Source organism: Notamacropus eugenii, chromosome 1 (genome assembly GCF_028372415.1).
Source record: "Notamacropus eugenii isolate mMacEug1 chromosome 1, mMacEug1.pri_v2, whole genome shotgun sequence".
Taxonomy (NCBI): domain Eukaryota; kingdom Metazoa; phylum Chordata; class Mammalia; order Diprotodontia; family Macropodidae; genus Notamacropus; species Notamacropus eugenii.
Genome location: NC_092872.1, coordinates 248,820,499 through 248,846,034, shown reverse-complemented (window position 1 = coordinate 248,846,034; position 25,536 = coordinate 248,820,499). Strand labels below are relative to the sequence as shown.

The 25,536-nt window shown below is 42.4% G+C and overlaps 2 protein-coding genes across 3 annotated transcripts in view; both read right to left on the bottom strand.

The window, feature by feature from the left end:
* Positions 1-18,760, bottom strand: part of CWF19L1 (CWF19 like cell cycle control factor 1) — a 28,677-nt gene extending 9,917 nt beyond the window's left edge. Inside the window, exons 1-8 of one of the 2 annotated variants that reach the window (XM_072628466.1) lie at positions 18,606-18,760; positions 17,927-18,011; positions 13,219-13,297; positions 12,444-12,545; positions 8,487-8,701; positions 6,164-6,282; positions 3,888-3,972; positions 842-982 (exon numbers count right to left, since the gene is read on the bottom strand). In XM_072628466.1, the coding sequence (XP_072484567.1) occupies positions 842-982; positions 3,888-3,972; positions 6,164-6,282; positions 8,487-8,701; positions 12,444-12,545; positions 13,219-13,297; positions 17,927-18,011; positions 18,606-18,628 (849 nt within the window). In that variant the 5' untranslated portion in view covers positions 18,629-18,760. The remainder of the gene's footprint in view (positions 1-841; positions 983-3,887; positions 3,973-6,163; positions 6,283-8,486; positions 8,702-12,443; positions 12,546-13,218; positions 13,298-17,926; positions 18,012-18,605) is intronic. The other variant, XM_072628467.1, reaches the window with a different exon arrangement.
* A 199-nt stretch (positions 18,761-18,959) lies between these two features.
* On the bottom strand, positions 18,960-23,654 carry BLOC1S2 (biogenesis of lysosomal organelles complex 1 subunit 2). Its single transcript, XM_072628468.1, has 5 exons — positions 23,377-23,654; positions 22,994-23,110; positions 22,612-22,731; positions 21,664-21,768; positions 18,960-19,372 (listed from the first exon to the last, which is right to left on the bottom strand). The coding sequence occupies exons 1-5, from the start codon at positions 23,429-23,431 to the stop codon at positions 19,341-19,343; spliced, it is 429 nt and encodes a 142-aa protein (XP_072484569.1). The 5' UTR covers positions 23,432-23,654; the 3' UTR covers positions 18,960-19,340.
* Between the last annotated feature and the right edge of the window lie 1,882 nt (positions 23,655-25,536).

The following is a 25,536-nucleotide window of genomic DNA, read 5'->3' as shown; positions in this document are numbered from 1 at the left end:
TGTTTCAAAATTTGGTTCTCTCCTCCCTTTCTAATCTTACATCTTACTCTCCCCAGCCTCCACTGCTCTATTCTGCCACAAATTTCGAGATCCAGTGATTCTGGTGCCCTGATTTTTTTTCCTATTACAAGATACTCCATCTCCAGACTGTGCATTTTCACTTACTGGCCCCCATTCCTGGAGGGCTCCAACTCCTAGCTTCCTTCAAGCCCCAGCTAAAGTTGCCACTTCTACAGAAAGCCTTTTCCAATTCCCTTTAATATTAGTGCCTCCCTCCCACAAAGTATCTCCACTCTGTCTTGTCTATATCTCCCTTGCATGCTGTCTCTCCCATTAGACTAAGAGTTCCCTGAGAGCAGGCATTGTCTTCTGTCTAGCACTAAGCACATTGCCTGGCACAAAGTAGGTACTTAATAGATGCTTCTTGACTATTCATTCTCCAAAGCCTAATTCAGATGCCTAATTCAGAAGCCTAAAACATTCTCTGATCCTCCTCTCTAGTCCCAAACCTGAAAGTACCATCTCTCTCCCATGAAATCTCATACCAAGTATTGAAACATCTTTAGGCAGCTGCCATACTCTACTCTGTATTACGGTGGTATGCTTCTTATCTTCCCTACTAAATTCTAGATTCTCTGAAAGCAAGGACCACATCTCATTCATGTTTCTGTTTCTTTCACAACCAAACAGTTGAATGTCTCCATGGACATAAATATCAGGAATTGGCTTAGGTAATGCTAAAGATAGACTCACTATGGGTTTAAAGTCTCTCCTAGAGAGCCCCATGGGAGCCATTCCTGCCCATTCTCCCCACCTAAGAATGTTGCCCAAAGGATAATACCTGTGAAACCAGGCCTTGTTTTCCTGACAATGCTTCCTTCCCAGATTTTCTGTATGGGTTTTCAGTGACATCTGGCGGCTGCTTCACTAGCTCTGTCACATCCATCAGATTCAGTGGGAGTATACTGAATGCATAGAGGTACTTTGGAAAAAACAACAATAAAATAGCTTCAAAGAACTTAATACTTAACCTAATCTAACACATTATAATTTCTTTATGAAAACTATCATAGAAAGGTAATAGCATTTCTTTTTAAAAAAACAGCAAGTATAACAAATCATCAAAGCTAAACAATGTAATCATATTATTTATGGAAGGAGGAAAAAAAAGGGAAAGGAGGAAGGTGGAAAATATCCTACTCAGAATGTTGACTCTGGATTGCTACATTTTACATTTTTTTGTCACTGTTTTTGTTTCTTCTTTCTTTTACCTAAAATGATGACTAATCTGCCTGTTGTTAAACTCTGCAAAACTTTCCCAAGGTATGAGGAAATACGGTCATCTTTCAAGATTTGCAAAGGGTTTCCCGTACATTATCTTGTTGGATCACATGGAAGGAGTTTGATAGAAGTGGGGTGACATTTCAGTAAAGTTAGATTGTTTCTACTAATTTTCCTATAGAACTTCAGCCACTGTTCCAAAAATAAAAAAATAAATAAAATTCTACACATGAAAATCTATAGGATTACATATGGCTTTTTGAATATTAATTTTAGGAGAGAATCAACTTAGCCTTAAGCACATGATTTTTAGAAGATGACATTCTGAAGCATGGTAATAACTACTTCAAGGGTTCTGTCATTCACCCCTTGCACTGATATACATTACAACCTCTTCACTCCAAAGATGCTGTGGTTAAAAATGTAACATCTGGTGGTCAGTCTTTGGTGGGTAATCTATTATCACTAATAACGTTACTAATAACACTAGAGCGGGCCACTCCTTGACCTGGAATGCAAGTCCTCCTCCGACCTGCCTCGAAGGGTTCTTTACATTCCTTTTGGGCTCAGCTCCAATACTACCTCCTGCTTGAGGATCTGCTGGTGCTCCCCAACCCCTGAAACTTGCTAGCTATGCCTTGTACTTACTCATATATACACAATCTGTTTTTCCCAGGAGAATGGGAGAGAGAAATTAAGAGCTAAGATTAAAAAATCTATCTTTTTAACACCAACATTTTCCCATTCTGCAAGGCTACAAATCATGAATCATCATCAAAATCATGGATGACCCAAAAAACGATGGAGAGACACATGAGTATGCAAAGCTGGCTACACGGAACCAGGAGAACATTGTACACGATAACAGCCACACTGTGTGATGATCAACCTGTGACAGATGAAGCTCTTCTCAGCAATACCATGATGTGAGACAATTCCAAAAGATGCAATCCAGAGGAAGAACAAGAGCCTAAATGCAGATCAAAGCATACCATTTTCTCTCTGTTCTTCTTTCTCATGGTTTTTCCCTTTTGTTCTGATCTTCCTTTCACAACATGACTAATGTACAAATATGTTTAATATGACTGTACATGTATAGCCTATATCAAATTGCATGATGTCTTGGGGAGGCAGGGGGAGGGAGGAAGCAAAAATTCAGAACTCAAAATCTTATAAAAGTGAATGTTGAAAACCATCATTACATGAACTGGAAAAAATAAAATACTAGTAGGTGGAAAAAATAAAAATAACAACATCAAAAAGAGTATCAACGAAATAAAGACACCAAAGACTAGTTCTAGGAAAATAAGCTGGTGCTCTCTGAAAGAGTCATAAAAAAATGGAGAAGAACCACACAGGACAAGAAGGCATGGATGGTGATATGTAACTGGAAGCACTGCACCACACCAGCGTGTTTTGGCTTCACTGAAGATAGAAGAATCACACTCCACAGCCAAAAACCCTTGAACCCATGGTCTCCGAGGACTCACAATTATAAAGTGGTTTATTAAGCACATTGCTCATTATCACTCTGTGTAAATGTCATCCTCATTTTACAGAGGAGATGTCTGAGGTTCAGACAAGGTAGATGACTTGTTTATGGGTCACAGCAAGTCACCAGGAGCTGGACTCTGCCTCTAAGCCAGGGTTCTTTCCCCTTATACCTTAATATACCTTAGAAAACTTCTGACACACTCCCTTCTGGCTGAGCTCTCTGATTCAGGCTATGAAGACAGGGATGGTGGATTAAAGCAGCCTCCATCAACTGAATTCCCAGGAAGACATCACAAAGTCTGCCACATTCCTTATTTTCATTTCTATACTAGGGAAAAACAAATGCTCCTCAGGGGTTCTAGCTCTCACTTTGGCCTTTAAGAATGAGTTCCCGAACCCAGGCCTGAGGTTCAAATCTCAACAGCTTCTTGTTTTTGTGCAGATCAAGAGTTAAGAATGGCTTTTCCATCATAAAACACAATAAAGGAAATATCATCTTTAGTGATACAAAAAAAAAAGTATGGCTAGATTTGGCCTGCAGACCATAACTTTGCCAACCCCTGCTCTAGCTGACTGAAATATGAAAACTGGTAGTTCCCAAGATTTTGCAATCCAAGCTCTTCCATTACACACTCCATATCACCCACTGCATGGATATGTGTACATGCATAAGATCACTATGAAATGGGTGCCTTTGCTTCATTTGGCCACCTTTTCTCAAGTCCTTCCTTACCGTCTTTTTCTTTATATGTGTATGCATTAGACACAGAGTCTCAAACCAGAGATGCCATGTCTAATGCATATAATGAGATCAGCATGGGACAACAGCAGCAGTAATGACAGGTTAACAAATGAATTTGGGAACCACAGCTAGGCCGTCTGAAGGGCAGAGTACTTCTGGCTTTTACATTCACAGTTTTCACTCCAGGAAATTAGTCAGGACTCACTGAAGCTGTCAGGAACCTTGCTGACCAAGACAATGCTACTGGTGAGAATAGATGATCAACTCCCAGCATTTCTCTAAGGACGGCATCTGGATGCTGCTGTCCTGCATGTGGGCATCTGCCTGGAGCACAACCCATCGGGCAGAATACCAGTGATTCCATATTTACCTTTCTCTTCTCTGGGTTTCCAACATTTGCCAGAGCTATGAATCGGGTAACATGCTGAGCAGTTTCCTGGAGGACTGTGTGGTTTCTGTAACAGATTTGAAAGAAAAGAAGAGGCTAACCACCTTTATATATCACTTATCAGAATTCTGTAAATGATTTCTATCAGTGAGTTCTCTTTTCCTCTTATGGTGTAGGGGTTTCAGATCTGAGTTCTTTAAAGGTATATGAATAATAACTGCTAATATTTATATAAATATCACTAATATTTATATAATGCTTTCAAGGTGTGCAAGTCGTAGTATCGTAGATTCAATACATATAATAACCCTGTAAAATAGGTGCTATTATTATTCCCATTTTATATATGAGATTAAGTGATTTGCCCAGGGTACATGGATAGTACATTTTGTTGAGGCAGGAGTTGAAACTAGGATATACTGACTACAATTCTAGGACTGTCTTCACTATGGTACCCAGCTGCTACTATCACTATTTCTGCTATTAAAATTGAATTGTCCATAGGTCATGAAAGCAAAGGTCTGCTTCTAAAGACACAACATGAAATCCTTTGTTACTTCCAATGTGCCCCAAGACAGTAAGAAAGCAGCCCCTGCTGCCGCAGGACTACATGTGCTACTTTTCCTCACAATACCCTCACTGCATTCTAATAATACATGATCTGACCATGCTCTGGCTGTGAGCTGATACGTAAGACTAATTTGGAATAATTGTCATTCTCCCAGCAAGCCCTCTTTTTCAAATCCTTCCCTAAAATCTTTTCTGGGCTTTAGATCTTCTCTGAGGTCTCTTTCCAAACCAGGAATTGGCTAATTCTGGCCCTTCACCTGTTTTTGTACAACAGAGATAAGAATGTTCTTTCACATTTTAAAATACAATACAATCTTATTTTAAAATGTAAAAATCATTCTTAGCTCCTGGACTTTATTACAGTTTTCTTATTTCCGTTCTTCCCTTTTCTAGGGAAGTCAGGGGACCCAAAGGCACTTTGAGCTGAACCTGGGCTCTTCCCTGGGGAACTATAGTAGCCAGGAGGTTAAATGGTCAGCAGAAGAACCACAAACTCCTACTGTTTCAATTCACTGCCTGTTTCTGATCTTACTTTCCTCCCCATAGATAATGCCTATATTTGGATAAAGACCAAAAAACAACTTTCTTGACAGGAAGAAGCATCTGAAAAAGTGATTTTAGTGTGGGACAAAGGAAAATTGGAAATAATACAGTCAATTCTCACTTCTCTGCTAATGGATCATAGCTCTGATGTTCTGTAAGGGGGAAGCAATTCCAAGCTAGAGTAAATCCTACACTGAGCTAAAAGAATTTATATTCATTGGACATGGAAAGGGAAGCAGGGAACAGATTGTCTAACTGGGCAGTCTCCTAGTAATCCTAAAATAAGTTTTCACAACGTAGCTTTATTATTTGAAATATATATATATATATAAAACAAAATTCAAAGCCAAATAAAATGCAGATTATCCAAACTTGAGCTTTTTCGTTAGTTACACATCACTTTAGTTTGAATGCTTCACAGAGAAGTTATTGGTATTGTCCTTTCCCCTGTTGTCTTCCATACTGAAATCCTCAGATATGCTCCTGAAATGACTATTAATGATGTGAGTTTTTTCCAAGAGCATATAAAAGGGCCAGTCTGACCTGGAACACTTTAATCAAGGTCTTAAGAGTAAATAAATGTAATTATAAAAGATGTAACTGTGTATGGCTTTGCTCCAAACTCTACAGAAGGGTTCTTAACTGAGGTCCACAAATCACCAAGGGCTCTCGGGACAAATTCCAGGAGGGGAGGGGTGGTGGAGGGGATGGAGAGTGTCTATGAACCTGGATGGCAAATAAATTACATCTTTATTTTCACTCAGCTCTAAATGAAATTTAGTTTTTCCTTCAATTAAGGAAGTAACATTATCCTAAGAAGGGTCTACAGGCTTTACCTGACTACTAAAAGGGGCCTACAACATGCCAAAAAAAAAAAAAAAAAATCAGAAATCTCTGTTGTAGAAGTTTAATTCCCAGGCAGAAACTATGAAATTATATACCCTGAGTAAACACTGCATATATTGTCAGACTGGTTGATGTGCTGTTTAATTTTATGGTTGAACTACTTTTTCCCTTCCCACCTTTAAAAAAGTTCTTTTACAAGTGGTGGTTCAATGGGCAAGGGAAGAGGGTAAGGTATATTCAGAAATGAAGGTGGTGTAAAACAAAACACTAATTTTTTTCAAAAGAAAAATGATACCTACCGATAAGGAAGCCTCTCATAATAAGTCTTTTCCAAGGCTGCAAAGTGATACCTGGGCTTCAAGTCCATGGCAAGAAGAGATATCAAAGAGGAGCCACTTTTCTTGGTATCCACATCTCCCTGTAAAAGAAAAATAACATCCTCTGTGACAGACCTTAATGATTCTGAGAAAAATGCAAACATGTTCACAGGTATGTGCCTGAATGTATGATATAAGCATATTGTGCTAAGTGTCGATACTTGGAGTAATCATACAAGTCTGAATAACAAAAGAACTGGGTCATATCTGGATCACAAATCAGAATGGTTTCTGGAGGCAGTCCCATCTCAACCTCTGCACACAAAATAGATCATTAAAAGCAAAACTGGAAGATAAATTAGCTCCTGCTAAATAATGTGGTATAATTTTCTCTTAAAGGGCTATAAGCACAGATATCATTGCACGGGTGACAATCAGATTTGGAAGATGATTTGGTCAAAGCAAAATCAAGTCAAATTCTCAGGTGCCAGATGTTTTCAGAATAATTTGTATGGAATATTCACATTAGAATTCATAAGCCTGGGAAGCAGGGGGGAGGGGGAAGTACTGAATTGGGTGGGCGGGACAGGGGTGGTAGGGGTAGAGAGATCTAAAAACCTGAGTTCAAGTCTATGATGTGTTACTTGGTGCTCTTGGACAAAGTAATCTCTTTGTGTCAGTTTTCTTCTCTTTAAGATGTGGGTGATAATACTTGTTCTGCCTTCCTCATAGAGTTGCTAATGATCAAGTGATACAATGTGAAAGTACTTTAAAATCAATTAAGTGCTACACAAATAGAACATGGTATTATGTGTGGACCTCAAAGATCAAAATGTCCCTTAATTAACCTTTGTGGGAACAACCATCTCCAAGCCTTCAAGAATCCTTACTGAACCTATGTAATTTCAGCTTATACCACTTCTTAGTACATGAAAGTCTGTGCCTTTCTACATAGAGTCTGTCTTAAACTGTCTTTTTTCAAACTTTTGGGGTGGGGCTGTTACTTTTATTATTCCAAGATTTTGTGAACAAATCCATTTTATGTTCATGGTACTTTGCACAATTTTATCCACCTTATTAATATTTCCTGTCTTCCTCTTTGCAGACTGAAGAAATCTCATTTTTGGCATGTTTCTACATATGAGCACCCTCAGATCACCCTCTTAGCACCTCTCTACCATTCCTGGTACCTTCACTGGCTCTTCACCAGCTCCAAGTCATTCCCCAGGATGTGTAGAGACTAATTCCAATGTAGAGAGGCTTCCAGGTTTGGTGATATCATGGGTTTGTACAAGGGGAAGAGAAAGCATTGGCTTGTTTTTAGTTAATGTTGTTGAGGAAGTCAAGCACACTGTAGCCTACTGCTGATATATTCAGGGCACAGTCTACAGTAATTTCTTAGTGCCATTACTGATACTTATGAATCCCCTTTTATGTAAAGAGTTTGAATGATTTTCTTCCGAAGGTACTCCCGTGCCACTACTCATCTTCCTGATGCCTCACTGTGGTACAGAGCTGGCCTCTCAACGGCTTTGCTATCCAAGAAGAAGCTCTGGCCTGTCCTAGACAGGGTGAAAAGGCTTCAAGTACAGGTTCATGCATTCTCATCTGTCACCTACAACTGAGACTACATAAGATCAGGGGCCCATCATCAGATGGTTGGCTGAAAGGCAAAGAATTTTTCAGCCCCGGCAATTCAACAAGACTGTCATCTAGAATGCATAAAGGGGCTGCAATTTCCAACAGTGGAAGGAGTACCTATACTGAAAAAATTATAGGTTCTTGAGTTACTGAAGCACCTTATACTTCCCCATACTGAAGCTCACTGGACAGTTTTTTGAGCAATTCTTCCCTGTTGGTTTAGCATTCCATTCCCTGTAAGATCTGCTATAGGCACTCTGGGGATTTCACCTATATGCATTCTTTGAGGTCATTTATAATAATATTAAATGAGAACTGTCCAAGTAAAGACCTCTAGGGAACTCCACAAATAAGAGGGTGACATTCCTCGTGCTTCCTGAAAAAGTCCAGGAAGGGTCTGAGTTAACTAAAATATGTAACAACCTGGAATATGCAACACAGATCACAGAAAGCACATTACTAATTAGAGGACAATTTGCTTTTGGAAATCTCAACTAGACAAAAAAAAAAAAAGCTGTATACTGGGAGAGTCAAAGTTTCACATTCAGTCCTTTTTTTCTGTTCTCTGTACAGGGGAAACATTTATATTTGTTGATGTCTGTCAATAAGACATATCATCATAAGGAAGTTTTTTAAAAATCCCGACTGGAAAAGAAGTACTCACAGATGCATTTCCAAAGTTCCCTACACCCTTGGGCCATGGGGATGTCAGCAAGATATCAACACCTTTAAACTGTGATGTGGACTGCAAAGTCGCCTTCAGCAAGCATATATCCTTGGAGGTAAAACTATAAGGTGGGGCAGGCTCAGCCAAAGACTCTATGCCACTGAGGTATGCAATCTGCAGGCCTGAGGCACCAGTGAAAACACCTTTTCTACCTACATGGGGAAAAAAAGATTGTTTTAGACAGTGTTATAACAAAAGCAGAATTACTAGAGTGAATGGCTCACATACCACAAGCACCTGCATGTGGCTGTGAATCTTGTGTCAAGGCTGTTAGACAATCACATAAAATGCCAAGTTAATTGTTTTTTTAAGAAAAAAGGGGGGCCTCTCCTCCTCTAGAAAATATCAGACAAACTGAGTCTGAGAGAATAACAGATCTAAGAGGACCCCAAGTGCACAGGTAAGAAAGCAGTAAATAAAAAAATTTAACAGCAGATGAAGCCAGGGACCATTAAAGATGTACTATTCAATTAGGCAGAGAGAAGAATCCAAGCCAGTAGGGGAGTAGAAGCAGAGCAGAACCAGAAAGAAACTATACTTCTCTGGCGAGCTAGGGCACAACCTGGGTTGGGAAGGAATTGGCTTTGGCGAGCTGGAGAGAGACAATAGGGCTTATCTCTTTTTAAAAAAATATTTTTAAGATGTATCTTACAGCAGATTCTAAATACAGTCTATGGACCTATAATTATATTATAAAAAGACTGGTTTGAACATGTTGCTATTACTGGATAACTAACAAGAAGGGGATGGGAGAAAAGAGAAGTCTATGTTGACAAGGCCACAGCCCTTCACAGACAGTGGGAAAAGGCAGAAAGTGACCTGTGCCATCACACGTACAAGATGAATTACTGTGAGTTTATAGCCACAAATTCCCCATCAAACAATATGGTTATTTGCATGTTTCACTATCACTTCCTTAGCCCTTTTGAAGGAGACTCAGACTGCTGTCAGGCCTTCCAAGCAGTCCCTGGATCTCTGTCTAAATTCTACAAAAGGAAGGAAGACTAGAAGACATGGGTAAGAGTCAATAGACAGAGATGTTAACAAGGAAGGGAAACAACAACATAAATGGGAAAGAACAACAGCCAAACAAATTTAACAGCCAAGGCTGGCCCCAGAGAAGAGCTGTGAGAAGATACCTCCCTCCCTTCTCTGAGAGGGAAGAGTTATGGCTATGAAACTCCAGAGACAATGTCAAACTTCGTCAATGTGTTGGTTACTCTGGCTGAGCAGTTTTAAAAATCTTTCCTATTCTTTGTTACAGGAAGACAAAAAGGGGGAGGATACACTGGGAAATGCAAGAGGAGAAAAAATAAAGTTTATGGTAAACATTATAAAAGTGGAAGGTCATATAGTAGGTGTGGCTTTTCTTTACCCACAATTATAACTTGTGCCATTTCATTTAATGGATCTGGGCTCTTGCTGATGGGAATTCTGCAATGCTGCTCACTTCAGGTTTTCCAGGCCTTGGTCTCTTGAGTGACTCCTTGTGTCCTCAACAGTTCGGAGCCTTTTTTCTAAAGTTCAGTAAAACTTTACTATTCTTTTAAAATTTAGATTTGTAGTAACTACAAACAATGTCTCAATACCTACGCAGGCTGTTTCTTCCGTTAGTCCCCAAATGAGTGATGCAATGTAATAAACTCAATGCTCAATTAACTGCTTTCTGGAGCTACGCTCTTCCTCCCTCTAGTTTCCACACGAGACCTGAGTCAGAATTTGAAAAAAGATATTTCAACAAAGATGGGTGCCAGAGAGAAGGGAAAAAGGGAAAGCTTACTCTAGGACTGGGAGACATGAGCTAAAATAAGATATAGAGATGGGTGAGGGCAAGATCAGGACAGAAGTAGCTCTGATGAAGGAGAATGGGCTACAGAAGAAGATAAGGCTAGAAATACTGGCTGAAGCCAGACTGAAACAGGCCTAAATTGACAGGATCAAGAATCGGAACTTTATTCTGTTGTTGCTTATCAGCCATTTCAGTCAGGTTTGACATTTCATCACCCCATTTGGGGTTTTCTTGGTGGAGATGCTGGAGCAGTTTGCCATTTCCTTCTCCAGTTCATTTTACAGATGAGAAAACTGAGCAACCAGGGTGAAGCGACTTGCTCCAGGTCACCCAACTAGTATGTGTCCAAGGCTGCATTTGAACTCAGGTCTTCTCAGTTCCAGGCCTGGCACTCTACCCACTATGTCAACTAGCTGCCCCACTTTATTCTGTAGCCAAGGGGAAATGCTACTCAAGACTTCTTGACAGGTAGGACAATCAAAACAGTTTGTTGGGAAGACTATTTGGGCACTGCTGTGAAGGAATGATTGGATGTGGGAAAAGCATTTAGGAATCTACTACAACAGGTCAGGTGAAAAGAAAAGACAGTGTGAACAAAGGTGGGCACAGAGGGAGCCGAGAGGTGGGGAGAGATACAAGAAATATCAGTGAGGCAGAATCTAAAGTACTTGGCAACTCTTTGGAGGTGTGGAGGGAAAGGAAGCAGACAGATAAAAATAAGAGCTTAGGCTCCCTAGGAAGATAGTAAGGCCATCAATAGAAAGAGTTCTTTTTAGAGGGAGGGAGAGACTGTGGGAGAAAGATCACTGAGTGAAGTTTTTGGTCCTTAGTTCAGAAAGGTTATGATGCTAACTAAAGCAGATTCCAGTGAACTAAAAAGGCTTAAGTCTGGACCTAGCAACAAACTGTGTGACTATTATCCAACAGACCAGGCTACGTTAGGATAGAGATGTTCCCCACCAGGCCTTGGTCACTAGGTAAATCAACTTCTTTTAGCCAACAGCTAACTCAGGAAATTGTCAATTATGGCATGGAAGGGGTTGTGATTTGCCTTGGTATCTTGAAAAAAATCCGATTATTTCGTGTTTGGCAATGGGTTCTACTAAGCATTCTTCATAGGTACCTCATTTAATGCTCAATTCATGTATTATTCACTTATCCTTATGTTTAAAAGCCTTATTCAAAAACTGAATTCCATTATTACTCTGAAGTCCTTCACCTTTCATTAGAATCACTTAAGAGCCCCAAATGCCCTGTCATAGCTACTGTGACTCTGTCCCTGAGAATACTTTTATCATGGAGGACTGGGCTATTACTCTCAGCTGAATTAAAATAACAAGGCTGAGAATTGCCCTACAAATTTCTTAAACTACAAAAAGTATATGAAATGAGGAGGGATTAAAATGAGAACTTTAGGACAGGAACTCAAGAAAGGATTCCATACAATGGTGCTCACCCCACACCTTCCCAATAGACTGAGAGCAACACTATTAGGCTGGGTGCAGGACTAATTATAATTTAAACTGGATTCCATATGCATATGAATTTATATGAAGCACAACTGTTTGGCAAATGGTTTCTGTATGACCAGATAAACAGAAATGAGTTCCAGACAGTAATTTTTAAGGGAATACACGATGAAAGGAAATTCTAACACTTCATAGCAAAGCCAAACATCGTAAAAAAAAAGACTATTAAATATAAAGAAAATGGATCAGACTGAAAAAGCAGAAGTTAGAAACAGCATGGGAAACTGGACAAGACCATTTAAGTTCTCCAATGTTTGTTTACCGCTTTGGATGAATAAATGGATGAGTAAGTTCACTATTAACTATAAGTAACCAAATTGACTACAAAGAACCTATGAAGGAAGATACTCTCTGTATCTAAAGAAAGAACTGATGAACAGAATATGCATAGAATGGGTTTACATATAAGGGCATGTTAGCAGAGAAAGGGAAAAAAGGAGGAAGGCTATGGCTTTAAGGTCATGGTTTTTGGCAGAGAAATCTCCCTTATTCTCTTGTGTGACAGAAGGAGCTGCCATAGGCCCATTTTATCAAACTACATTCCCACAGAGCCCAGAACCCTTCTCTGATCCATACCTAGATAAGTAACGTTTTCAGCTAGTTCACATCCATCAACATCTGGAAAGTACTTGACAGCTTCCTGGTCATTAGCACCTAGCACATAAGTCTGAATAGGTGCTTTGGAGAGGAAAAGAGAAGAGAAACATCATATAATTACCCAATGTGCTTCTAAGCATGAGAAAATTTTTCTGTGCATGTGTAACAGTTTTATCAAAAGCAAAAAATTCTGCATCAGGACCCCATTAGCAGCCCTGTGTGATACACAAACTCCTTCCAGGATATATCCTGTGCTCAACATTCAATAGCTGGGCTTAGCATACAAGCTCTTAATAAATGCTTGTGGATTGTCACTAAGTATTGTTGGACAATGGAGGTAACCAATTTATGTAATAAAAATGGATGCTGTAAATGACAATAAAAAGAACTAAAACTGGAAGAAGGAAGAGTCCCAGAAGACTTCATTTGTCCAACTGTACAATGTATTTGTACAATGTATTCTCTGGGACAGACTCTAGAGAGAGAAGTTCATAATATAAAATCCACAACCAATCTGTGACTTGAGCATTTTCCCTCCTAATATGCAGGATGTAGTAGTAGAAGATAAGCACCTTGAGGGTAGGGGCTGTTTCATTTTGTATGTAGCTGGCACACAGTAGGCTCTTAATGAATGCTTGGTGAGTTGAGCTGGCACAAGAAGGAAATCTTTAAGTAACAATACATAGGTAAAACATGACAGGACCACAAATCCTTGGTACTTTGATACTTATGCTCAAAATAGTAGTTTCTGTACCTTTCTTGATTCCTGTTTTGTATTCCTCCCATTCAGTACTTGGTGTAGAACCAAAGAAGTCACCTACACACAACAGCAGCTAAAATGAGATTTTAAAGCAGACAAATATAATACAAATATGGTCAATACAGAATCTTCATATTTAACATCTGCCAAACAGTAAAAATTGGGTTGTCCTTAACCAATCTGCATAATTTGAGCAACAATTCTGTGACTGGGTTCTAACTCTGTGTATGTTTTGTGGAATCTAAATCATGAATGTAAACTATTCAGATTCTTAGCAAGCACAAATCTATACTGCCTTCCATCACCTAAGTAGCTACCAATTCAAATGGGAGAAGATATTCTCAAACAAGATATTCTCCAAGTATCAGTCCTATTGCTCCTTCATGGCACTCAACTATCTCTGCTCTCTCTCCTTAAAGATACAGTCACAGAAACACACTAAAAAAAATCAGGCTATAATCATTCAAATCTCCAGTACCCTAAAATTTTTGCTGACTGACTATCCAAATGGTTGTATGGATTAGATCACCTAAGTCACATACAATTACAAAGCAATAAACACTAAGGAAAACTATAAGGCATCTCTCAGGCCAATCTTGATTTTCCTATATCTAAGTCACACCCAATAGCAACTGATGTATCCAGAAACTTTTCTGTATTGGTTCTCAAAGTGGTCATAAAACATTTAATTTGGATAAGTTATTTGCAAACAAAAGTATCTTGGAGAAGAGGTGACTGACTGTATCAAAGGCTGCAGAGTTCAAGAAGGAGGAGGATTACGAAAAGTCCATGAGATTTGACAATTAAGAGATAACAGTAAGATAATTAAGAGAGAACTGGAAAATGCTGTTTCAGCTGAAATGATGAAGTTGGAAGCTAAACAGAAGATTTAGAAGAGAAAGGAGAATAATAGAAGTATTGGTTGTAGACAGCTTTCTAAATCAGTTTAGGAGAATAGCTAGCAAGGATAGATAGACCAAGTGAGGATTTTTTAAAGATGGGGAGACATGTGTGTGATTACAGGCAGCTCAGAAGCAGCTAGGAGATTATGCTATTTTATCCTACCTACTAAACTGTCAACTCCTTGAAAGCAGGCAACTTATCTTTTTAATTTTTGTATCCCTCCACAAATACTCTGCCCAGAAAAGTACTCAATGCTTATTAAATGTAACTGAAGTAACGTGTCAGAATTAAAACACCATTTGTTTCTACCCGAGTCTTTTGTTGAATTGAGTCAACATACTTACTATCTCTGAAGATAGTTCATTCATTATTCAGTCATGCCTAGGTTATTAATATATCTTCCTCCATTAACCGTAGCCTATTAACCGTAACTTGACAAACATTTATCAACAAAAACAAAATGGTTCCCAGACTCAAGGGTATTTTATAATATACTACAGGGAGGTTATAACATGTAAACAGATAAATAATTACAAATCAGGAATGACTTCATGTAAGAGTTACCACCTGAGAGGTGATTTGAAAGGAGCTATAAGGTAGAGTTGAGAAAGGCGGCATTCTCGACATATGAAAACACTCATGCAAAGGCATGGAGGTAGGACATGAGGAAATGTCCTGAACAATTAACAAACTAGTTTGAGTAGAAAGGAGAGTTTGATAGGAAATAATATGGAAAAAAAGACTAAAAACTAGGTAAGATCACGCTATGGATGGATTTAAATGCCAGGCTGAGGACTTTATATTTTATCCAAGAGGCAATGGCGAAACAATGAAGATTATTCAGTAGTTGGGCGACATGGCCACATCTGCATTTTAAGAATATTAGTTTGGAAACTGGGCATCGACCAATGCCTGACACCTTATATCAAAATAACACAATCTGGCTATAAAGGCTGATACTATAAACAAACTAGGGGAGCAAGGAATAGTTTATTTGTGAAATTTCTGGAGAATAGAGGAATTTATGACCAAACAAGAGATAGAGAACATTACGAAATGCGAAATGGATAACTCTGATTACATCAAATTGAAAAGTTTTTGCACAAAGCCAATACAACCAAGGTTAGGAGGGAAGCAAAAAAAAAACAGGAAAGAATTTTTACAACTAGTGTCTCTGATAAAGGCCCCATTTCTAAAATATATAGAGAACTGAGTCAAATTTACAAGAATACAAGCCATTCCCCAATTTGACAAAAGGCCAAAGGATATGAACACGTAGTTTTCAGAGGAAGAAATTAAAGCTATCTATAGCCACATGAAAAAATGCTTTAAATCACTATTAGAGAGGTGAGAATCAAAACAACCCTGAGGTACCACATCACACCTATCAGATTGGCTAACATGACAAAACAGGAAAATATTCATGTTGGAGAAGATGTGGGAGAGTTGGAACATTAATTCACTATTAGTGGAGTTGTGAGCTGATCCAGCCATTCTGGAGAGTAATTTGGAACTATGGTCAAAGGGCTACAAAAATGTGCATACCCTTTGACCCAGCAATACCGCTTCTAGGACTGTATCCCAAAGAGATCATAAAAATGGGAAAAGGTTCCACATGTACAAAAATATCTATAGCAGCTCTTTTTGTGGTGGCCAAGAACTGGAAATGGAGGGGATGTCCATCAGTTGGGGAACGGCTGAACAAGCTGTGGTATAGGAATGCAATGGAATACTATTGCGCTATAAGAAATGATGAACAGGTGGACTTCAAAAAACCTGGAAAAACTTATATGAACTGATGCTGAGTAAAGTGAAGATCCAGGAGAACATTATACACAGTAACAACCACAGTGTGCAAGGACTGTTTCTGATAGACTTAGCTCTTCACAGCAATGAAAGGACCTAAAACATTCCCAAAGGACTTGAGGCAAAATGCCATCCACATCCAGAGAAACAACCATGGAGTTGGAACTTCAGAATGAAGCAGACTATTTTCTCTTTTGTTATGTTTTTCTCATGGTTTCTCCCATTTGTTTTAATTCTTCTACGCAAAATGACTAATGTGAAAATGTGTTTAATAGGAACGCACGTGAAGAACCCATATAGTATTGCATGCTGTCTTATAGAGGGAGGCAGAAGGAGAGGTAATAATTTGAAACTTATAGAAGTGATTGTTGAAAATTGAAAACAAATAAAGTAAAAAATTTGGGAAAAAAGGAATATTAGTTTGGCAGCTCTGCAGGAGATGGATCATAGAGAGATCAGAATTTGGAGACTATACAATAATCCTGGAGAGAAGTGATGAGAGCCTGAAGCAAGGCAGTAGTTATGTGAAAGGAAGGAAAGGGATGGACACGGAAATAGAGCCAACAAGACTTGGCAATTTATTCAATAAGAGGAGTCACAGAGACAGAAGAGTAGTGGAATGACCCTGAGGTTCTGAAGATACACTAGAAGGATGATAATATCCTCCACAGAAACTGGGAAATTTATGGGATGAGGAAAGAAATGAATTTGCTATTCCAATGGGGTATCTGAGGAAAGGTATCCAAGAGGCAGGTGGTGATGTGGACTGGAGCTTAGGAGGTACACGTCTGAGTTGTTTGCACAAAGATGATATCAACAAGAGCTGATGAGATCATCAAAAGAAAGTGCAGAGAGAGAAGAGGACCTGGGATACACCCTTAATGGTCCTTCAAAACCCAGCTCAAAAATCACCTTCTCCAAGATAATGATCTTTGCTAATCATATTCCACTCTACTTTGTCTTCTGCTATGGCAGCCAAGTGATTCAGTGGATAGAGGACTGTCCCAAAGTCAGAAGCCAAGCCTCAGATCCTTACTAGCTGTCTGCTACTTGTCTGCTTTGTTTCCTCATCCATAAAATGGAGATAATAATAGCACCTATCTCTCGGGGATGTTGTGAAGATCAAACGAGCTTCTCTTTTAAAGTGCTTTCCAAGTTTTAAAACACTGTCTAAACGCTATTATTATGTTATTATGGTTCCTCATGACTATGTGCACTAGTCACTTCGATGGCATCTTGAACATGTTGGGGTGGGGGGCTTATATTCCAACTTAATTGGCCTACTTGTCATTTCTCACGTGTGATATTCTACCTTCTTTCCCCATACCTTTGTGCAGATTGTCTCCTGTCCCTGGATGGCCTGCCCTCCTCACGGATAGTCTTGGGATGCTTATTTCCCTCCAAAATGCCACTTCCAAGAGACCCTTCCTGACTCCCCGGGTCACAGTACTACTCCCCTCCTCTCAAACTACTCTTTCATCCTGTCTATCTTTTCCATTAACTTATCTGTGTGCAGGTTGCCCTTCCTCCTGTCCCACCTCCCAGTGTGAGCTCCTGGAGTCCCCTGACTGGGACATTTTTATCTTTGTGTCTCTCCTGCCTAGCACACAGCAGATGATAAATTCTGTTGAGCTGAATCTACGTTCTCAGCCCATCCAACAATCCAACCCTAGTCAAACATGTTACACTCATGCCCCCAACTGCACTTCTCTCCTGGGGTCACCATCGCTTCCATTTCCTAACCCCTGGTCCAGAACTGCCAAAGGACGCCTAGGGCTGTGCCGTGCGGCAAAGATCCGGTCGGGACCTGGACCCCACGTCGCCTGTTTCGGGCACTGTATCCCATCTGCACCTAGCGCGGGGCTGGGCTTATCGCGGATAATCAGCACCACAAGGTGGGGTCATTCATTAAAGGAGGAACCCAAGGCATTTGTCTCAGGGTGTTTTTCTGGGACAAGGGCATTCATTTTCAGTATGAAAGGAAGCCTCTTACATCGAAGTTTCCACTTTTTTTCTGAATCGCTCGGACTCTGTTGAACAAAACGTCAAACTTTCCTTCCACATCACCACAAGCCAAGCTGGAAGCAAGAACAGACCGTGAGTTAACTCGGTGCCGGGGCGGAGAATCATCGGCGATGGGCGCAAGGCCCGGGGGTCCCGCCGTCAGCCCTCGGGACCCGCGGCCGCCTCCCCCCCGGGGCCTCTCCAGCTCTCCTTCCTCCCTCCTCCTCTCCCCGTGAACTCCACTTCCCTAGGAAAGCCGGGGAGCTCAGGCCTCGGACCCTGGCCTCCTGGGAGGCCCGTCTGAACGCGCCCCGAACCACCGCCCTAAGGACGCGGCAGCCCCCAATTAACCGCTGTAGGAAGAAGGGGGTCCCGACGAGGTGGGCCTGAGGAAGGGGTGGGGCACAGAGAGCTCCGAGAGGAGGGGAGTGCTGGGGAGGGGGGTGTAAATGGGTCTGGGGATCGGCAGATGGAGCGGAAGGCGCGGGGCCAGTGATGGATGAATGAAGCGTGTGTGTCACGAAAGGGGCCAAGGGGAGGCGGGCTGTGGGCCGGCCCGCGGCCCAAGCGCGGCCAGCGCTGCCTAGCTCTCCCACCCTTAGGCGCCCGACCCTAATTCCCACTCCCTAGCTGCCCTCCGCCAGGGTTTCCGGTTCCGGGTCACTCACAGACGCAGGGGCTTCAGAGCCATTCGGCCCGGCGGGCTCGAGCAAAGGAGATGCGAAGCGAGTCAGCGGAGCTCTCACACCTCGGCCCAGGGCGCAAGCGCCGAGTGGAAACCCTAGCCCCGCCCTCCCGGGAGCCTGCGCACCTGACGTAATACGGAGAGTGCGGGAGGACAAAAGCCTTCACCTTCAGGCGTGCCCCCACACCCCTTTGTGTTTGGAGGGGTATCCACCTCTCCGAAATGCCCCCTCCCGCCCGGGGTCCCCAAGATCCGGGTCGTCTCTGCCTTGCCCAGCGTTCAGCCCGCAGAGGGCCCCGAGAAGTGCCCTGCGGGCATAATGATGCATCACAGAGAGTCATGGGTCGGAATTTATTATTTAATATCAAGAACAGGTTATGAAGGGGGTGGGGGCGGAGGGAAGAGGAAGGAGGGAGGAGACACGGAGACGAGAGCCGCTCATCTGTGTCTGCTCTAGACGGGGTTGATCCTGATTTCTGAGCCTTGGTCCAGGGCACACGACGAAGCACACGATAGAATGGGGTTCCAGGCGGTCCAGGTTTAGGAAAACATCGGGGATGGCCAGAGTTACACATCGAACCAGAGGTGGGGGCTCGGGTTCTCCTTGGATCGGCAGCACAGCTTCCTTTTAGGAACTGAAGCATTGTGATAAGTTCCATCCCACTTATTTCAGCTCTTAGAAAACATTCTTGCAAAGTCTTTGTGCTAAAGAAGTCTTTCATCGTCTTTCTAACTTCTTGTACTTTGCTTCTGCAGGAAAAACAACACTTTAATTAAATACTTTTTGGCAGCACTGGTTTGAAATGTAATCAGACCATTTATAGGCAGTTTAAAGTGAAGGACCATCTCTATAGCTGCAAGTTTGGAGCCCATTCTAAGATTTTTGGACCTGCCCTATCCTGACCAGTCACCAGTACAGGTGCAAAGAGCTGAAGAAAGCCTATTCAACATGCAAGTTGACCTTCACAACTTCCATGTGAGGAGTCATGCCTGAGGACATTCAGCTACCTAACAGCAACCTTTAAACATCAAGACACTTGTCACCTGTCTTGTTCCTTCTTCACTTTTCTTCCTTCAAAATTTTGGTCCTTGTAGTTAACCATTTCAACTTTACCTTCTCTAGCCCAAGTCCCTTGCCACTTATACAGCACTGTATCACTATAGTTCATCCTTTTCCAAACCCCAATCCTAGATTATTTCTTCCATCCAACTTTCTTTGTTCCTAAATTCAATAAATGAAGTCATGCAACTTGAATCCATAATTTATTTTATGTAATTTTAACAGGGGTCCTCACTACTCCATGTTAATTCTTTTATTCTTCCCTAACTCCTATAACAACTTACCTTACTGTTTGCATCTTTTCTCTCTTCCCATGTCATCTGCAACAACCACCCTTTTATTTCCTAATCAGCAGAGGACCTAACTAAATACTTCTGTGAAAAAATTGCGGCAGTTCCCCCATCCTTCATTCCAGATCACCTTAAAATCTTTAAACATGAGATGGCCCTTTTCCCTGCAGGTATCAGTCTCTCTTCATAGACTTCAGGAGCTTTATCCCTGTGATCATTCCCTAGCCTTCCCAAATGCTGAAATCTCTCCTTATCCATTGTTTCCTTAACTACTTAAAAACAGGCCCATTTCCATCCTTTAAAAAAAAAAAATGAATCTCCAATGCCCTCAAACCATTGTCTTATATTTCCCCTCAATTTCATGCCAAACTCCTAGGGAAAAATAAAAAACAAAATTATTTACATATGCAATCCTCCACTTGTCTCTTTGCAATCTGACTTCCAACCTTAACACAGCTCTCTAAATGCCATCAATCTCTGAGATAACCAGATCTCAGTGTTGATTGTTCCTAGCATTTGACCCCACTGACTCTCCTACCCTGCCCCCCTTCCTCCTAGATTCTTCCTGTCCTGGGTTTTTACTTCACTGCTCTCTCTTACCTTTTTAAGTCTCCTTTACAGGATCATCATCCTGGTCCTATGTGTGTGGTGTGAGAGTTCTACCCTGGGCACCCTTCTGTTGCTACACTTTCTTTTGGTGGTCTCAGTCAAGTCCCATGGGTTTAACTATCATCATTATGCAGACAAACTCCAGACCTATATATCTAGCTCCATATCACCAATCGACTATTGTACATCTCCAATTGAATGTCCTATAGGCATCTCAAACTCAACATATACCAAACAAAATTCAATACCTTTTCTTCTCTGAATGTCCCTCAACCCACCTTCCTCTGTACTGCCTTTCTTCAGGTGTGGGTACCACCATCCTTCCAGTCACTGTGATTTGCAACTATGGAGTCATCCTTCATTCTGCTTCTCATGAGATCTCACATCCATTTCATTCTGCTCACTCACATAGCTATCACCCAAGCTCAAATCTTCATCACTTAGACTTCTGCATTAGATTACAAATTCATCTCCCTGCCTCTGTCTCTTCTTCTAGTTGCCAAATGGACATTCCTAATGACACAGGTATGACCACATCATTCCCCTGATCCAAGAAGCTCCAGTGACTCCCTCTTTCCTGTAACAGACTATAACTTCCTCAGTTTTTATAATCAGTGTCCAACCTACTTTTCCAGGTTTATGGCAAATTACTCTTCTTCACAAACCTACATTTAAGCCAAACTGGTCTCTTTGTTTTTTCCTATATAAGACATTTTATCTCCCATAATCACACCTTTGGACAGATTGTACCCCATGTCTGGCGTACTCTCCTTCATTTCTGACTCATAAAATCTCTACCTTCTTTCAAAGTTCAGCTTAAATTCTACTTCCTATAGGATGACTGTCCTGATGTTCTCAGCTGCTCGTTTTCCTCTTACCCAATTATTCTGAATACATTTTATTTTTAATATTCTGTGTATATATTCTTTCATCCCAATAGAATGTAAACTTCCTACAGAGTAAGAATTGTCTTCATTTTGTCTTTGTATACCCAGTGCCCAGTACATCTGTCCCCAAGGATCTGCTTGATAAATATTGGTACATGCTCCCTCTCCAAGCAAGTCACTAAATGAAATAATTACCTAGTTTTTTTGAATATGCGTCCAATTTGTAAGCTGCCTGCTCAAGAGCTGCTACTTGCTCCTCAATTAAAGTGATCTGATCCAGATAAGGCTGAAGTGCTGCATCTAAAAACAAAAACAAATTAGACCTTTTTGCCAAAGAGAGACAGACATCATCCTCAATAAAGACACATGTCCTCAAGTACGTCCAGACTGATCTCTCCTTGCTGCACTCTTAATAAAAAACAAAACAAAAAGCCATGTACAGCTGTGAGAACATCCCTTTACATGGGTATAAGAAACTCCCTGAGAGATAAGAAAAGGGATACCAACTATGATGCTGATTATAGGTGGGAGTCCTATGGAGACTAGCAGGAAAGAAATGGTTCTGTGCAAAAGGAGTAACAGATTTGGAGTTAGAAGGTTTGGGTTAAGGCTTTTACTATGAATTAGCCATAAGACCATGGGCAAGTAATTCAACAGTTTATCATCAGCAAAAACAGAAAACAATACCAGGCCTAGGACCATTCCTCCCCATTAGTAATGATGTCATGAGGTCTCTATAGCATCCGGTGTAAGGCAGTAACACATCATAGGAGAGAGAATCTAAATACTAGAAAGAATATTTTCTAGGTGGTAAGTGTGTGATAAGTCATCAAGTTCTGCTCTGGTCTTGATGAAATATACTATATATTGGAAGGGGAACTGTATTTGGAATCAAGACCCAGGTTGAGCTCCAAATTCTGTTATTTACTTTGTGTGATGTGGGTATTCTTTTAGCCTGAATGTCAATTTCCACACAGGAAAAATAAAGAGATTAAGGCTGTGAAAAAAGCATCCTCTCTTCTGCCCCCCCTCCCTCCCCATCCTAACTCAGTTTATGTTTTCATAACTAAACTGTGAGCTCCAGATCAGGGACTGGCACAGAGCAAGCCCCAATTGCTATTGAGTAAGAAAATAAATACTTACATTTCTGGTTTAAATCCTTTAAGTTTCTACTTATGTTTACTGCAATATCTTTCATTTCTAGATACTTCAAGCTAGTGAGTTTGTTCATATTTTCCAGAAGTTTATAGTCTTCACTGGTGGCTTTAAAACAAAGAAAAGATGGTGAAACCTTGGACATCATACTTTAGGAAAGAAATTGAGGTGGAGGATAAATACTGGTCACGTGACAATTTCACTCCTTCCCCCCCCCCCCCCCCCCAGCCCAGGCCCGGTGTGGGAAGGGCTGCTGGTGGACCAAGGGGGTGGGGGTGGGGTCCTCCCGACAGAAGCGGTCAAGGGCGGGGGCCCGTTCCACGTTTGCCTAGGGCTGCCCAATGCTTGGAATGCTGTGGGCCTGCCTCACCAGTCAGCTCGCCCGTCAGGTACGTGGCCATTTTGGAGAACATGTCCTGGCACAGCTCCGTGATGTCCGCCTCCGCGGGCTCCGTGGCCTCCTCGGCCGTCTCCACCACGGCATCGTCTAGGCCGGGGAAGGGAGAATGGGGAAGAATGGAGGGAAGGGTAGGGAAGGCGGAGGAGGAGGGAGGATGAAGAGTCGGAGAAGGAGATAAGGGGAGGGGGCCGTCGGGCCGGCCCCGCCCCCTCTGCTTCCTTCCTGCTCGCCTCGCCCCGCCACCTCAGCTCAGATCAGCCCCGCCCCATCCCGCCTTCAACACCTTCCCCCGCTCCTTCCCAAAGATCAGGGGGCGAGGGTCGCTCCTTCCCCAAGGCCCACCCTTCTTTTACCTCGTCCCAGCCCCTCTCGCTGGGCCGCAGGGACGCCCTCGGCCGTGGCCGCCATGCCTGAGCCTTCTCAGGCCCCGTAAGCGAGCGACAGGCCTTCCGGGGACTGCGCGCATGCGCCGGAGGGAAGCGGCACCTCACCGCTTCTCCCCGCCCAACCCTTTCGTAGTGTCTAGGAGCCGCCCTTCCCTTTCTGGCCCCACCTCTCGGGGCTGAAGCTCTCGGCCTTCCTCTCCATAGCCCGCCTTCATGGCTTCTCTCAGGCCCCGCCCCTCCCAGCCGCTCTCTCCCCGGCCCCGTTTCCGTTCTTGGCCCCGCCCCTTAAGGCTCTCTTCCGGACGCCTTCTCTGGTCCCCTTCCCTCGCCCCGCCCTCGCGGGCTTCATTCGGTACCCTTCTCTTCCGGTTCTTTGTTTCCGGTTGCCTGTGTCTCTCTTTCCATCTCTCCCACCCCTTCACCCCGCTTTCCTCTGTGTGCTAGCTGATTGATTTGTGGATTACCTGTCCTCAGCTGTGGACCATACCCACCTCTTGGACGCTTTCTTCCCTTGACCTCAGACACGTTGCTTTCTGCTGGTTCTGCCCAAGTCAACAGCATTTATTAAGCGCCTGCTAAAAAGAGCGGCAAAAACAGTTCCCCCTGTCCAGGAGCTCATTACAAAGAGGGAGAAAACATGCAAACCGCAGACAAGCTGTAGACTGGAGAACTTGGAGGTCATGCGGGGGAGGGCGGCTGGTAGGAGGCTTCAAGCAAGCTGCCCCCCCTTCTCAGTCTTCCTGGTGGGCAGATTCCAGCCCATTCCTCTGCTCACTTCTCTCCATACCCTCCCTCTCTCAGGGCTCTGATATGCCCCTGTCCACAGAAAGATAGGTGAGATGGGCAGGGCAAGACGGAGCTAGATTGGAGCCAGCTCTTGAAGACTTGAAGATAAGGATGATGGTAACAACTTACCCTTATATAGTGATTACTACCCTACTAGGCACTGTGCTAAGTGCTTAACAATTATGATCTCATCTGATCTTCGTGAAGACCGACTCAAGGATCATAGGATGCAGACAATGGCAGGTTGGGAAGGGTCAGAGGAGGAATCTTAGGAATTAGAACTGAAAAGAGACCTTGGAAGCATCTGGTTCAATTCCTTGATTTAATAGATGAGAAAATTAAAGCCCGGAAAGGCTGCACATGAGAGGAGTTTACTCCTCTCCTAGCCTGTGCTCTGGTCTGGGACCAACCACAAGCTTTTCTGCCCAGGATCTGCAAGTAGGGTTCCCTCGCCATAACCACCTCCAGCTCCACCACACCAGTGCTCCTTTCCACCCCAGGACTGCCACTTAGGGCTGAGATCCAGATCTGCTCCTTGATTCCCCCAGGGTCTTTAGGGTGAGGGCTCCGAAAATGGATGCTGCAGCCACCTGGGTCTGGGGCTAGGGCTGGACCCTGCTCCCTTCTCACCTAGGTGAAAGAGCTTTCTCACTGATTTTCGAAGCTGTCTTTGGCATTTGTGGGTTGAGGAATCTGGGAACCTCAGCTGCTGCCTGTAATTCTGTGCCCTGAAGCCTGCTCTGGTCCTGGGCATGCTGTGCCCCATGGCCCAGACTGGGCTGCACTCCAAGCCTGGTGCGATAGCCTTTCCTGTTGGCCTTCCAGGCTGCCTTGGACTGGAAATCTGTTTCACTCTGTTGTTTTGTGGCTTCTGCTGCACTAGAATATGTTTAGAGTCATTTTTTACAGGTATTTTATGGGCTTTGGCCATACAGCTAGAGCAGATTGGTCCTTCTACTGCACCATCTTGGCTCCGCTCCATCAGCAAATATTTAGTAACCACCTACTTTCCAGGCAGAGTGGCATAGTAAAAGAGGGCCTGCTTTAGAAAGACCTGAGTTAAATCCAGCCTCTGCCAAAGTACTAGCAGTATTACTCTGCACTAGTCAGCTTTTCAATGCCCTCAGGCAAATCTAAGACTAGCCATTACAGATCAGTTGCCAAGGTTTGAGAAATTACTAGTCCTTACCAAGAAAAAGTGCCAGGTATTGGAGTTACAAAGAAAAAAAAACTCAAAAGGAACAACAACAATTTTTATTCTTAAGAAGCTTATGTTTTACTGGGGAGTATGATATGCATACAGATATGTAAATAGTTTAGACCTCTCCCCAAACCATTTTG

Bases quoted from the DNA above. Each gene is read 5' to 3' on its own strand.
- BLOC1S2 (XM_072628468.1), bottom strand. From the start codon at position 23,431: ATGGCGGCCACGGCCGAGGGCGTCCCTGCGGCCCAGCGAGAGGGGCTG. The intron at 22,732-22,993 runs GTGAGGCAGGCC...TTTGTTTTAAAG, and splicing joins CCTGACGGGCGAGCTGACTG to CCACCAGTGAAGACTATAAA. The intron at 19,373-21,663 runs GTAATTATTTCA...TTTTTCCTGCAG, and splicing joins CGCATATTCAAAAAAACTAG to AAGCAAAGTACAAGAAGTTA.